Below are 14,649 nucleotides of genomic sequence, written 5' to 3'. Positions count from 1 at the left end.
AAAAAAAATGTTTATTTACTTGGTAAATAAGTAAGATTTATTTATTTCATATTTCTAAACTTAAATATTAAAATATGACAAATATTACATACCTTTTTAATTTATTCAGCTTGCTGTTAGTAAAAATCAAAATGGTAAAACTTTCAAATATGTACAACATGCTTTCTATAACTGGCGAATATGAATTCCTTAACTAGGACCTAACCTAAATTGGTTAACAAGCGTATTTTTGGCAACAGAAGTGGGATTGTGTGCTTTGACCAGAGACTGTGAAAAAATATTAAACTAAAGACGTCAACAACACGCGGCTGTATTTCAAATCGCTGGGACACGCCCAATAAAAATGTATTTGCAGTCTCAGCCAATCAGGAGCGCCGAGGGAGGGACTAGCCGTTCAGCTATTGGTCCGTTTAAAAATCGCCGCAAACGCGGAACCCTCCATTTAAATGCGTCGCTGGAGTCACACGGAGTTTGGATTGGAAGACGACCGAGACATTTAATTGCTGATATCTGCTTTTGTACATATACAGGTGTATAAAACCTAACTTAAAAGTTTATTTAATACAGTTTGAAAGATTACAAGGAACACAGACATCTTGAGCTTTAAGGTGAGTTTAAGTTTATTTATTGGACAATAACTTATATTGTTGCTAAAACGCGACGCGGTAAGAATTACTACTTCTTTATTCAACGTTAACGTTCATTGAATTAAGAGTTTACGTACAAACACTTTAGCAATGTTCTAGCAAGCCAGCAGGAGTCAGTGCATTAGGGTTGTATCTGCTTCTCACCATTAATGTTTTCATAAACCGTGCTGTTTTTTCAGGAGCAAACAGTGTAAAATGGGTGCCGGTGAAAGCAAGCTGTCTGTGGCCTCAACACCAAAGCTGGAGCCGAGCCAGCGGCCGAGAGCAGCGCGAGTAGCGAGACTCTCAGACCCGCGGTCACCGTCCTGCGCTATCGACCGCACACCTATACAGGTACAAACACACAGACAACACCGTTTATGAGTCGCTCTAATCAAAGATTGATTTCGCTTATCGATTAGCCACACTGTGAGTTGAATTAGGCCGTTTTCAGATCCCGTGTGGGCAATGTGCATGATAAGGGTTTGTTTGTATTTTCCCGTAGGTGGGCGTGGCTTACTCTCCTCTACCTGTGGCGGAGTCAGTCGAGCCTTTGTTTGACCCCCGCTCACCCACACCTGGCATCACTCGAACACCGTTAAAGAGTAAGTGAAGGGTGTCGCGTGTGAACTGTTTATGCATTTTAAATTCGAAATATGTAAACACGGCGAAAAGAGATCAAGCTGAAAGCTAATTAATATTCATAAGCGCAGCCCTTTTCTGTAAAGCGTGCACTTTCCTCAGTAACCGTGGTTGTGGAAGTATTTTTTTTTTTTTTTTTAGGGAAAAGTCTTTGTTAAAGAGTGACAAGCCATGAACCAAACCTACCAGCTACAAGACGAATAACACTGCGAACTTTGATATTTTTAAGCAAAAAAGTTTTTGATATTAGAGAGAGTTCATAAGACTGTGTAAAGGAATAGTTCACCCCAAAATTTAAGTTTTGTATGAGTTTCTTTCTTATGTTGAACATCAAAGACGATATTGAGGAATGCTGTTAATCAAACAGTTGATGGTCCCCATTGACTTCCATAGTATTTATTTCTGTACAAAATGGAAGTCAGTGGGTGCCAACAATCATTTGGTTCTTCAAAATATCTACTTTTGTGTTAATAAGAAAGAAAAGTTTACAGGTTTGGAACGATATAAAGGTGAGTAAATGCTGACAGTTTTCATTGGGGGTGAACTATTCCTTTAACTGCTCTCATGAGGGGGAAAAGAAGAGAGAAAGATTTATAGATAAATATAAAACTATTGATTTAAAGATGTTGGTAATGATACACCTTTTGCATTCATAATGCATTCACGTGTGTATGTATGTGTGTGTATATATATATATATATATATTATATATATATATATATATATATCTATATATATATATATATATATGTGTGTGTGTGTGTGTATTTTTTGAAATAATGCAGGCTGATGACTTCAGCAAATGCATATAAATTGTAGTAACAACATCATAATTCATGTTTATAACGGTTTATAAGTTATCATTCAAAATCAGATTCCTGAAGGAAAACCCTCCCACTTTTAATTCACTACAAAACAGGAATAGTGACCGCCTTCTGTACTGTGACACAGCCAAGAGTAACGGTTAATCAAAAAAGAATGTAGGGTGGGTTTATTGATTAAAGATTATAAGGTTTATTTTTTTATTTTTTTTTTATTTATTTTTTTTATGAAATGCATACATGCATGAATCGTTCTCAATCATAATTATTTAAGCTAAAATGACTTTGTCTCCTTTACAGTGAGTGTCACGTCTCTTGCTCGGCGGCTGAGCACCTTCTTTCTCAATGACGTCAAGTCCGGTAGCGACTCTGTTTCTCCCCTTCCTCCGGTCTCCAAACCCCCCGGCCTGCCCAATGTGAATCTGCAAAATGAAGCAGGCCCCAGAGATCCTCTGCTCCCTCTGGTAAAAGCCCAGAACTCATCCACCCTCAACGGACACACAGATGCTGTGTCTACCCCTGCGCGGTCTTCTCCTTCAGAGGGCTACGGCTCCATATGCAGAAGCCCGTTTGTGTTGATCGGAGACACACAGATGGAGGTGGAGGTGGATGCTGAGGCCTCGCTGGAAGAGGCGGAGGAGGCTCTGCTGCTCGGGGCTTCACCATTAAAGAAAGAGCTCAGTTTGAGTCTTCTTGCTTGTCGTGAAGGTGTTTACTCCTCTTCTCTGGAGGAACATCCTCTGACTCCTCTTCCTCCTGCTGAGAGGCAAGCAAATGAAGATCACTCCTACGCGCTCTTCTCAGTCCCACCACAATCCACAGAGCATGAAACCTCCACCCCTGTTGATGAAGCTATCGTGACCTCGGAGGCAGATGAGGTCCCGTCACAGACCTCTGAGGAACAGGTTTGTTTTTAAGATTATTGAAAGATTGTGTCGTTTTGGGTTTCATCAGTAGTTCATCATTCATCTGTATGCATTTATACTACACTTCCATTGAAAAGTTTGTGGGCAGTATGATTTTTTTATTTCTCTTCCATTTCATTCAGCAATGATGCATTAAATTGTTCAAAAATGACAGACTTATGTTTGAAATTTCCATTTCACATAATTGCTCTTATATTTAAATTTCTATATCAAAGAATTCTGAAAAAATGTTGTTAGTTAATTTTGTTATTATAATAGTTTCTTGAGGAGCAAATCCGAATATTAAAATGATTTCTGAAGGATCATGTCACACTGAAGTAATGATGCTGGAAATTCGGCTTTAAAATATTTTAAAGTGTAGTAATATTCACCATTTTTCCCCCAATTAAATATAGGCTTGGTGAGCATTAGAGGCTTCTTTTAAATCAATTAAATTACAAAAAATAATTGAACTGCAGTTTTTTTTTAATTTTTTTTTAATACATTTTATACCTTTTCTATGAAGCACATATAATAACTTTTATATCTGGATATGTTTTTTAAATATCCTAAATAATATTAATTTCCAAGTTATTACAAATTTGTTAAAGTATAAATTACAGTCTGTATACGTGAAAAAATTTATAATATTTTTATCATTTTTAAAATTATGAAATGATGTTATGATGTTACAAAAGTACAAAAGTGATGCTTTTTAAATTGTTAAATGGATTTTTTCTATGTTTTGGTTGGGTTAATTATATCAGTACGGGTATGTATGTAAGGTTAGGAATCTAAACTATTAGGCTGATTTAGAAAATACTTTGAGGAACTGACTGATGTGTGTCCTTCCTCCATCAGGTGACTTCTGCAGTTCCAGAGTCGAGCCATGAGCAGCAGGAGGAGAGCAAGCCTCCCACACCTCAATCTGCCGTCTCCTCCAGCAAATCCAGCCCAGTGACCGGCGGCCAGGTTGAAACGGTCCAGTCCGGCATCCGTTGTCTGAAGTTTGACACCCGCAGCCCAAGTCAGGCCATTTTTAAGCCCCAGTGGTTGGGCGTGGGCTTCGGGAGCACTGGAGTCAGAGCGAGAGGGGTACAGGCGCGTGGAAAAACATCCGTGTCCTCACCGCTCTCCACCAAAAACACAGCCACAAATGAGAATAACAACATGGTTGTGCGCACCAAACCGAGACCAAGAGGTGAGTGAGTGTCCGTTCACCACACAGCATCAACATTTTGTACAGCTAAAATAAGTCAAAGCGGACGACATAAGCTTTTATAAATGCCTGCACCTGCTTTTACATTAAGAGGTGGATAGAAGACTAACAAAATGAATCTGTAGTGTACACTAAAATGTACTTGTGTAGTTCTTTTTTCTTTTTTCCAAGTATGTTCTTTCTCAGTGGTAAAAAAAAAACAAATTGAGGTATTTGCTTGTTTAATTTTACAGAAAAGTTTCTGACTGGTGAGGGCAGATCGCCTCTGCAGATCCTGAGGGAGGCTAATTCACCCAGAGACCGCAACTCCCAGGTAACTGCAGTTATTAGTCACTAGTTATATTTAAACCTCTGTGCTTATTCAGCTGTAGACTTGTATTATGTAGTCACTTACTAAATGGATCTTCATGTCCGTCTTCAGATGAAGATGAAAGTGTCCACCCCTGAAAAACAGAGATTCAGCCAGATGGACAGGAGAGCTCTGATTCTGTCGCTCAACAAGGAGAACGAGTGAGACGAGTGAGACCAGGATAAATCCAGACAACACTATGTATATACTACAGTTTAAAGACTTGTTCTACATGATCATTTTTTCCACCCTATTCTTTACGGTTTCTTTGTGTGTCTGTAAATAAAAATGGTTTTAATTTAAATAAAATATCATTTGATTTTAGATATTGTTTCTTTTTTTTTTTTTATCTGATCTTATCAACTTGTCGTTCACAAAGCATGTATGCCACTACTTTCAGCCCTTTCAGAACTATTTTGTAACATCAGAACAGTTATCCAATATCTGTTTGCTACGGTTCAGAAGTCTGGGGTTGGTTTGTTTGTATTTGAAAGAAGTCTCTTGTGCTTGCCAAGGCTGCATTTATTTGATTGAAAAATACAGTAAAAGCAGTGAAATATTATTACAATTTAAAATTACTGTTTTCTATTTTAAGATATCCTAAAATAAAATTTAATTGTGATGAGGAAAGCTGAATTTTCAGCATCGTTACACCAGCCTTTAATGTCACTCAATAGTGGAATGTGAGGAAAACGGCTTCATATTTTTGTAGTAACTGTGATGCATTAAATTTTTTCCAGAATTGTTTTATGAATGGAAAGTTCAAAATAGCATTTATTTGAAATATAATTATTTTGTAACATTTACTGTCACTATTTTAAACAATGCATCCTTGCTAAATAAAACCATTACCTTTGAGGAAAAAACTGACCCCAAGCTTTAGAATGGTAGTGTGTATGTACATTGTAGCACATAATATTCACATTCGTTTTCAATTTCATTAGATATGAAAGATAAAAATAAGCCAGGTTTGTCGTAGTTTTTTTTATTGGCCTGAATAAGCAGAAAAAACATGACACTATCAGTGCACTATCAAAAAAAACCTAAAACTTAACTTACTAAACTTAAAAAGAAGTTTCAATCACACAATCTCACTAAAACTTGTTTAATCTATCTATAATTTGTAAACCACATTTTATAAAAGTGAAAATATCATTTTTTGTAGACTTAAGTCATTGTATATTCAATTTTGTGCAACTATTTTGGCATCCTCTGTCTTATAGGTTTGATAGCACAGGATGCATTTAGATATCAGTAAGCTTAATTCAACTAGTGTTGAAATTCTTATTTCTTTGTTGCTATTATTGCTAATATGCTGTGACACCCATGTGTTAAAAACCCTATCCAAAAATTACCTCACAAATCACCAAATAGGAAATGGCTTTGTAAATGCCCACTTTTGCAGTTAGCAGTCCCTGAAAAACAGGTTTTCTGGTATTGCATGATTTCTTTGACCAGATTATTGTTCAGTTCAGCCTATCTCCAAATGAGGTTTTCTTATTCACAATCTTTCTCGTTGTGACGGCACAACAAACATATCGCTTTCCCTCCCTACTTATACAACTATATCCCACAGTTTCAATTGTCCCCTTTACATTTTACCCTGTCTTTGACATATTCTATGTTTGCCTCTGTTTGAGACAGAGCCTTAGTTCCAGATCTTCAGAAAGCTATCCCATGATCCTGTGCAGCAGGCCATCCCATCAGGTGTCACGCCAATACAGCTCACTCTGTTGTCATGACCGGACAACACTCCTGTAAAAGACAAACACTATTTTATAATAGTTGATATACAGATATTTTTGCCTCTAATATGCTTTATCATTCTCTCGAGGTCGACATCCATCCTTGCATCTATTTCTGCTGACATACCGACTCTCTCCGCCTTCAGAGAGTCCCAGATGTTGCAGTTGAAGTCGTCATAGCCAGCGAGGATGAGTCTTCCAGAGAAGGAGGGAGCGAGGGAGGTCACGCCACACATGATGCCGGAGTCCTGGTACGTGATGAGCTCCTGGTCTGAACGCAGGTCGTACAGCTTGCAGGAAGCATCGTCTGAACCTGTGATCACTGCATTGCCATTGGGGAAAAACTGAAAGGTGACACAGAGAGAAAAATGGATGGATTTATTATAATAGAGTTGAAGTCAAAAGTTTACATACACATTGCCGAATCTGCTAAATGTTAATTATTCACTTAAAAGGTTTTTACATATAGTCCACAAGAGAAAATCATAGTTCACTTTATAAAAATGACCCGTTTAAAGTTTACGTACAGTTGATTCTTTTTGTTTAGTGATAGTTGTTCATGAGTCACTTGTTTGTCCTGAACAGTTAAACTGCCTGCTGTTCTTCAGGTCCCACAAATTCTTTGGTTTTCCAGCATTTTTGAGTATTTGAACCCTTTCTAACAATGACTTTATGATTTTGAGATCCATCTTTTCACACTGAGGACAACTGAGGGACTGGTATGCAACTATTACAGAAGGTTCAATCTCTCACTGATGCTCCAGAAGGAAAACCATGCATTAAGAGCCGGGAGGTGAAAACTTTTAAACAGAATGATGATGTGTAAATTTTTCTTATTTTGCCTAAATATCATATATTTTTTTTTCATTTAGTACTGCCCTTCAGAAGCTACAGAAGATACTAACATGTTTCCCAGAAGACAAAATAACTTAAATTTACTCTGATCTTCAAATTCAAAAAGTTTTCAGCCCCCCGGCTCTTAATGCATAGTTTTTCCTCCCTTTCCTCCTTTTGATAAAATAATTAACATTTTGCAGATTCTGCAAGGTATATGTAAACCTTTGACTTCAACTGTATATCGCAAAACCTGCTGCCACTGTAAGTGTGTGCTGTGTGGATGCTTGAAGCTGTTCTCAGTGGTTGTTAGTGTATCGCTATGTGGTTTCTAAATTGTTCTGAGTGGCTGCTTTCTGATCCAGGTTCAAAGACTTTAGAATATTTCTGGTCCCTAAAGATTGCTGAGGTTCCTTTCTCAGTACTTAGGATTTTTGTTCAATCTCTTGATGATGTAAAACAGTGCAGTATTGTTACATAATGTACAAGTTAAATACATTAAGGCAGTGGTTTTCAACCAGGGGCCCGGGGCCCACTAGGGGACCTTTGTTACATAATGTACAAGTTAAATACATTAAGGCAGAAAAAATCAATTATTTTTTTTTTATAAATTATACTAAGGGGACCTCACAAACTTCCAAGGGGGCTTCAAAATAACTTATTAAATTATTAAATACTATTAAATAATTGTTTGATTAAAAAAATTAATAATATATTTCTGAAATAACCGAAATAAAATGTTTCATTTAATACGTTAAAATGACAAACTAAAAGAAAAAGCTAGATAGAAATATTCCATATCTAGTAAAAATAATAAAAAGCACATAACAATATTAGTAAAATGTAAACATTTTAACTGAAAACTAACAAATGCAAAAATTAGAAATATTCCATATCTAGTAAAAATAATAAAAAGCACATAACAATATTAGTCTGTAAGAAAACTAATTATATTAATTTACAGGACAGCTGTCCTGTAAAAAATTATTGTTGATGATTTTGAGGTGTGTGGGTGTGTGGGTGTCAAAATGAGGAGAAGAACCATTGGCTTAGGGGTTCAAATCCTGATGAACAAATAATATTACATTAAAGTCTTAGCAAACCACATTCATTAAAAAAGTAAGTAATCAATATTTCTGTGGTTATGGATTTAAATACTGATCATTCTTACCCCTATGGCGTTAATGTCACTCTCATGGCCTCCAAAGGTCTGTCTGCACTGGCCGTCACGGATGTCCCACAGTTTGGCTGTGAAGTCACAGGCTCCTGAGATGAAAGTGTTGAAGTCAGGGGCCACGCCCAGAGACATACAGTCACCCAGATGACCCGCAAACACGGTCTTCTGCGATCCTGTCTCAATGTCCCACAGAACACTGGAAACAGGTCAGAGGTTACGTTGTTATAACTGTTACATTTCCTTTGCTATTTTAGTTTATAGCTATTAGAGATCTAAAGCGAATGTACCAGGTGCAGTCTCCAGAGCTGGTGATGATCTCATTGTCATTCAGGAAGCGGCAGCAGGACAGGTAACCTGATCAACACAAAACCCATAACAGACATTCAGATAATACACAGTCAAAACAGAGCTGCAGCGAGCTGATGTGAAATATTTCATTCTCTAGACTGGTTCCCATATGCTCACCTGTGTGTGCTGCGAGCTCACGCATGACCTTCACGTTGCCATCTTTGCCCTTCAGGTTATAGATGGAGCACATGTTGTCAAGTCCTCCACACGCCACCATGTTTCCTGAAGGTGCGTACGCACATGTCATCACCCACGAGGACTTGAGTGGGATTGCGTGCACCTAAACCACAATCAGAGAGGATGGGTCATTAATATTCTACAGATCAAGGTTTATTGGCGAATGGTAAAATATACATTGAGCTTCATTCGTGAAGCTTTTGTAAATATGAATAATTGGTGTGTAAAATGGACCTTTCCGTTTGTCTGCAATAAAAAGGAAAATGGACTTTGTGGCTGTTTGAAGTCACGTTTGTTCATGAATTAAATTAATTTTCTCATTGCTAATTAACTGGTTAACAAATTAATTCTGTTATTATTCTAAACAGTGCTATCAGAATGCAGTATCATCCGTTTGGCTATTAGAACAAAACGTTTGGATGTTTTACTGTTTACATGTTTTTCGGAGCAGGTGTACAATTGTTTTCATATCAAATAACATTTGGAAAATATGAACACTTTCATGAACAGTACAATAATTAAAGAAAATGTATTTATTTAATTTATTTCTAATACTTGCAGTATTTGTCTCATTGCATAATTATGTGCCTTATACTGTGAGATATGAAATCACAAATGAAAGATTATAAAGTTAGCTAACAAACACAGTCAATTGTTAGATATAGTCGCAATAGCAGTAAATAAAATCAAAAAGTTTATGATTAAATATGTGCCGGCTTTTATAACCTATAAGAGCTGAAACCATCTCAGTTCTGCTTTCGTGCTTCATGTCATTTAAATATGTCTCCTCCTTCTTGCACACAATGTGACCACTGGCAGGTACTGATTTTCTTAATAGCATTCACCAGAAACGATTTGCATTTAAAGGTACGTGACAGCAGCTCCAAATTAAAGCATCAGATTTTGTTATTTGTAACATCTGTAACAACAGATAATGGTAGGCTTGATGATTTTTGGCCTTTTTTATATAGCAAAGGACTTAGACCAGACTTTTCAGTACCTTGTTGGTGGTGTAGCTGTCCCATACAATCAGTTTACCGTCTTGAGATGCACTGACACACAGTCTGAGAGAAATATAAAAAAGTAACATCAGGTTAGAAAATAAATCTTCTGCATTATTTTAGTGTTCTTTATATACTGTTATAGTATTTCTTAACATTTTGAATTAGAATTTATTTTATATTTCCAGTTTTTATTTTCATTTTAGTATTTTTATGCTCTTTTATAATTTTTATTAGTTTTTATTTCAGTTTAGTAATTTTATTTAGTACTAAAATTTTATAAAATTAGTTAAACTGTAACTTAAAATGTAATATTTATATTTTATTTGAATAGCTAAAACTATTGAAGAATGTTTCTAACATCACCAAGGATACAGGTTTGATTTTAAAAGGACGTATGAATACTAAAATCATAGGATTTTACAAGCTATATATTAAATATATATGACTTACTTATTATACTTATTAATACTTACGACCTGGACCAAATGTAAAAATAAAGGTACGAAAATACTTTTTTAAGTGGTTAATTCAGTGTTTGTCTCAAGTGAATTTACTTAAACACACACACACACACTCAAAAAACATATGCAAAACATCTGATCCCTCTCCAACCTCCTTTCATTAAACAGAAACTGGTTTTGGTGCAGAAGTCAAATTTCTTAATCACATTCAGACTTGCATCATTAATATAGCTTACTATTGTATCTATGTACAAAAATTTCTGTTTACATAATCATTCATTTCACTTATCTTTGCCCAAATACAGTGTATTGTGTGTATTTGGATATACTTGCAGGACAGAATGTATTGCTTTTATTTGCATATAGATGTTTACTTTGAGTCCCCCCAGTGCACGGCATAGATTTTGGACAGATGTCCTCTCAATGTCTTCCTGGTCTTCAGCTGGACACGTCCCACAACAGCTGTCCCTGCCACATGATCCTGCAGCGTGAGGTCCTGCACTGCTTTACGAGCCGCCTATAGAGCACAAAACTGAAATTACAGCTGTTCTATAGAATTGAGAATCAATCTGCGATATTCTGTAAAGTTACACAGATGTTTGTGAAGGTTTATCAGACATATTCTTGACACTAACAGTAATCTCATCCTTCAGGCTCTCCGCCTCCTTTCGCAGTTGCTCCATTTCACCCATGGCAACGGTGTCAGGCACGGTCACCCACAGATACAGACAGGAAGTGAGGTCAGTAGAGCCAAGAGAATGCTAATGGAAAACTCTCCTGAAAATGAATATACATTTCATTGTTACATCAATCATGACAGTGCACTTTACTTTACTGCTTGTGGCATGAGCTCATTGTTGTTGCTTTCACTGTAATATATCTTCAATTCCGTCGTTCAATTTGCAATTCAAACTCCCTTCGACCTGGTTTGCAAATCCTTACAAATTAGGATGCATGCAAAATATCACTCGTACCACCACCACAAACATACAAGTGTATAATGAGTCAGAGTCACACAAGAAACTACTTTATCAAACGCCATATAATCAGATATTACATACATAGATGGTTTAGTTAATAAATACTTTATATACTTCTACGGCACATTAGTTTTTGGGTACTGCTCCAATAAGAAAGATTATTTTGACTCTATTTACAGCGGCTTTCATAGAAAAAATGAGCAAAACAAAAACTAGATTTTCTGTTGAAAACATTCCTGATATTATTGATGAGGCTTGACTTTCTCAATACTGTCATCTATAATAATTTTGCCCTTCATTTTGGATGTTTGCTTGAACGATTAGAGTGCTGTCGTTTGCCGTACCAAAAAGCATTTTTAAAGTAAATATTGAGTTATTCTTAAGTTTGAATATCATGTCTTACCTTACAAAGGAAGATTAATGTAGGCTATTTCCTTTTGTTGAATGGTTTATTGAATCTTTGTGTCTCTCCCGAGCTCTCATGACCAAATGACTTTTGCCTAAAATTTGTTTGAGAGGAGAAAGCAAGAGAGAAAAGGGTGTGGATGGGAGAGAGGTGGACCGGTGGGAGGGAGCTGTCCTGTAATGGACATCGATAAATAGCCCTGTTCTGGAACTCAAGGTGACCGTCATACCTGGAATTTTTCTGTTTGTCATCAGTGTGAGTTAAAGGGCAAAGTAATATTATTATCAACAAGACCGTGAGCACCAAACGCCATAACCAGAATGAGACTAATGAGAGAGAGAGAAAGAGATAGAGAGAGAGAGAGAGAGAGAGAGAGTGAGTTTAAATCCTCAACACTGCTGAGATTTTAAGGGAGGCCTTTTGAATCAAATCTGCTCTCATCCGATTATTGACTGCTCTTTGCATCTGGATAAGAGCTACAGTAGAGATGGGGAGGGGGATAGAGGGATAGAAACGGAGAGAGAGAGAGCTGGGAATGGGTGTGAAAGTGTGGCCTATAGCCATCGTTTGAATTTGAGTTTTTAGCAAATTACTTTGTTTAAAGAACAGTCTGCCATAATATTATCTAGTCATTTCCAAACCTTTTATGGCAAAGAGTCCTATAACTATTTATTTAGAACCTAAAAAGGATTCATTATACTAGGATTAATTTTTAGGACATTTATAATTATACAAATATTTCTTAATATGTGCACCTCTTTAAACATTAAACTTTACAACATGACACATTATCTTTTTTTATCCAATATCTTGCATCTTCTGATATCTTAAAAGCATTTATTCTACCTAAAACGAAAAAGTGAAATGTTGCTACAGCCCCAAAACAAACCAATATTTTACAGATTTAAATCATAAAACTGACTGACATGTATGTTATGACTCGGTTCTGATTTAAAGTGAAAATTTCCTAATGTAGTTCATTATCATAATCTTTACTTCGCCATATTTGTAAGTAAGAACTAAATCGGTAACAACAAATAAAAGACCAAAACTACAGGTCTTAAAAACGTCATCACTTACCTGTTCCTCTGGGGTGTTTCTCCACTCTATTTGTATTTCTTATTCCTTTCCAACTCTCTATCCACTTGCCTTTTTCTCGGGACAATGTTCATTCAGGTTTTCTGCTTTACGCACCTTCTGATCCCTCTCTCTCTCTGTAAACTCTGTGATGCTTTTGTGATGGGCAGATGAGGATTGGAGGGGATGAAGTGAGATCAGGGCTGAAAGGATAAAGCCTGGGATGGAGAGAGCGAGAGGGAGGGAAATCTGTTAGGAGAGGAGAGAACAGAGAGTAAACGACAAGAAAACTAAATAGTGGAGAGAATCAGGTCATGGGGTCACGTGACAGAAAGGCAGGTGTGAAGGGCCAGGTGAGGGAGAAGACAGGACAGATTTTATTTTATATTTAAAAAAAAAATTCCAAGATGATGTTTATCCGTTCATTTTCCCTTGAAATAATAAACAACATGAAAAAGTTGGCTAAAAGTAGAAGTTTTCTTTGAATAGTGCTAAGCTGGATGGTTTAAGGCTCTGTAATGGACTGAAAAACTTATGATGACAAAGTTATTCAACTAAATATCCTAAGCCTGATCCTAAAGATCTGCACTGATGATACATCCATAAAAAGCCACCAGATGAGGGTCATATTAGTCATGAATGAGCAGGCAGAAAATCCATTCTCACATGTCCGTGTGATGGAGGAAAGCTGAAAACAGTAAATAATGGACTGGAGAGATATTTCTATGTATGGAATGATGTGCGGTTTCAGATCACTGGGAGCTGGTGTTGCGTACCTTGGAAACTTTCAAAATGAGCACTATTTATACTTTGAGATGAGTGGAAGGCTTTGTGATTCAGCTACAGTATAATACACACAAGGAACGCTAAGTTTTATTCTTGAGAGTGTGAACACTATTGTAACAAAACATAACACATTGTTTCAGGAACAGAAATGCGTGAGGACCACGAGAGAATTTTGTGCAACAAAAGAGCTTAAAAGCCTGTGAACATTTAAGGCTTCGCTTAAATCAGTTTTAGTGTCCTGATTTAGAACTGACAAACTATCATTATCATAAATATAACTCGTCCTCCCCCACCTCGCTGAACCAGACAAAACATCACAGCATGGTGGATAAAATCATCACCCGATTTAGCAAGGAGGGGGGACAACGCGACCCATGGGTGAAAAGGATTATATTCTATTAGGACAAAAGGGAGTGGTTTACTTTTGCATGGATGAACATTGAAGAAAGATTATGTGCAGCATTACGTTCAGTGCCATGTAAAAAGCCCTTTATTGTAATGTATAGTTCAGATGTGTGCATTTATATAGGATTGTCTATGTGTGTGAGGGCGGATCAGGTTTTGCCTATATGTTATGGGAAGCAAATGATCAGTCAACACTATCCACAAAGAAAATGGCTTAATAAACATGCATTGATGAAATTAAAAAAGTTTCTGTTTAGATAGGTAGGAGATAGAAAATATCAATGCAATATAGAACAATAGAAGTTAAAGGAAAGTCTTGACCACAAACAACCTGTTTGTGTGTTAAATTTTACGTTCTTACATATTAGTTAGACTTTATGTATATTTAAATATTTATTTTTAATTTTGTACAACCGTTAGTTACTGTCCTGTAAATTTAATTGGTCCAGCGGCTATCCAATCTTGAAAAAGTTGTAAATCATCCATCTATTTCAGAAATACTATAATACTATGTTTTTCACGTTTTATTTAGTATGGAAATGTTTAGTACGCAGATGCAATATCACTTTTCTTTCGACCTCTCTGTGATTGTATGTTTCAGTCTGTCAGACTGAGTATTTTAGTGGTGGGGATTTTTAAGTGACAGGTAACTTACATTGTTATATCAGTAGGTGGCGACCTCTTTAA

The 14,649-nt window shown here is 36.4% G+C and overlaps 2 protein-coding genes across 4 annotated transcripts; one reads left to right on the top strand and one right to left on the bottom strand.

Moving 5' to 3' along the window:
• Window positions 1-444: 444 nt before the first annotated feature.
• LOC109048693 (cell division cycle-associated protein 3-like) lies at window positions 445-4,886 on the top strand. 2 transcript variants are annotated; one of them, XM_042740610.1, is made up of 7 exons: window positions 445-608; window positions 827-980; window positions 1,132-1,231; window positions 2,390-2,994; window positions 3,853-4,195; window positions 4,447-4,526; window positions 4,635-4,886. In XM_042740610.1, the coding sequence occupies exons 2-7, from the start codon at window positions 843-845 to the stop codon at window positions 4,725-4,727; spliced, it is 1,359 nt and encodes a 452-aa protein (XP_042596544.1). In that variant the 5' UTR covers window positions 445-608; window positions 827-842; the 3' UTR covers window positions 4,728-4,886. The 2 variants fall into 2 exon arrangements, with proteins under 2 accessions (XP_042596544.1, XP_042596545.1); XM_042740611.1 differs by having other exon boundaries at window positions 446-608; window positions 3,856-4,195.
• A 653-nt stretch (window positions 4,887-5,539) lies between these two features.
• On the bottom strand, window positions 5,540-13,036 carry gnb3a (guanine nucleotide binding protein (G protein), beta polypeptide 3a). 2 transcript variants are annotated; one of them, XM_042740612.1, is made up of 10 exons: window positions 12,775-13,036; window positions 11,692-11,788; window positions 10,944-11,085; window positions 10,683-10,825; window positions 9,844-9,907; window positions 8,784-8,946; window positions 8,606-8,672; window positions 8,313-8,514; window positions 6,435-6,651; window positions 5,540-6,317 (listed from the first exon to the last, which is right to left on the bottom strand). In XM_042740612.1, exons 3-10 carry the CDS (start codon window positions 10,998-11,000, stop codon window positions 6,211-6,213), a joined length of 1,020 nt encoding a protein of 339 aa, XP_042596546.1. In that variant the 5' UTR covers window positions 11,001-11,085; window positions 11,692-11,788; window positions 12,775-13,036; the 3' UTR covers window positions 5,540-6,210. The 2 variants fall into 2 exon arrangements, with proteins under 2 accessions (XP_042596546.1, XP_018921898.2); XM_019066353.2 differs by lacking the exon at window positions 11,692-11,788.
• Between the last annotated feature and the right edge of the window lie 1,613 nt (window positions 13,037-14,649).

The sequence above is a fragment of the Cyprinus carpio genome, chromosome B16 (assembly GCF_018340385.1).
Source record: "Cyprinus carpio isolate SPL01 chromosome B16, ASM1834038v1, whole genome shotgun sequence".
NCBI classification, from domain to species: Eukaryota; Metazoa; Chordata; class Actinopteri; order Cypriniformes; family Cyprinidae; genus Cyprinus; species Cyprinus carpio.
The sequence above is the reverse complement of the archived record's forward strand: the minus strand, read 5'-3'. Positions and strand labels throughout refer to the sequence as shown.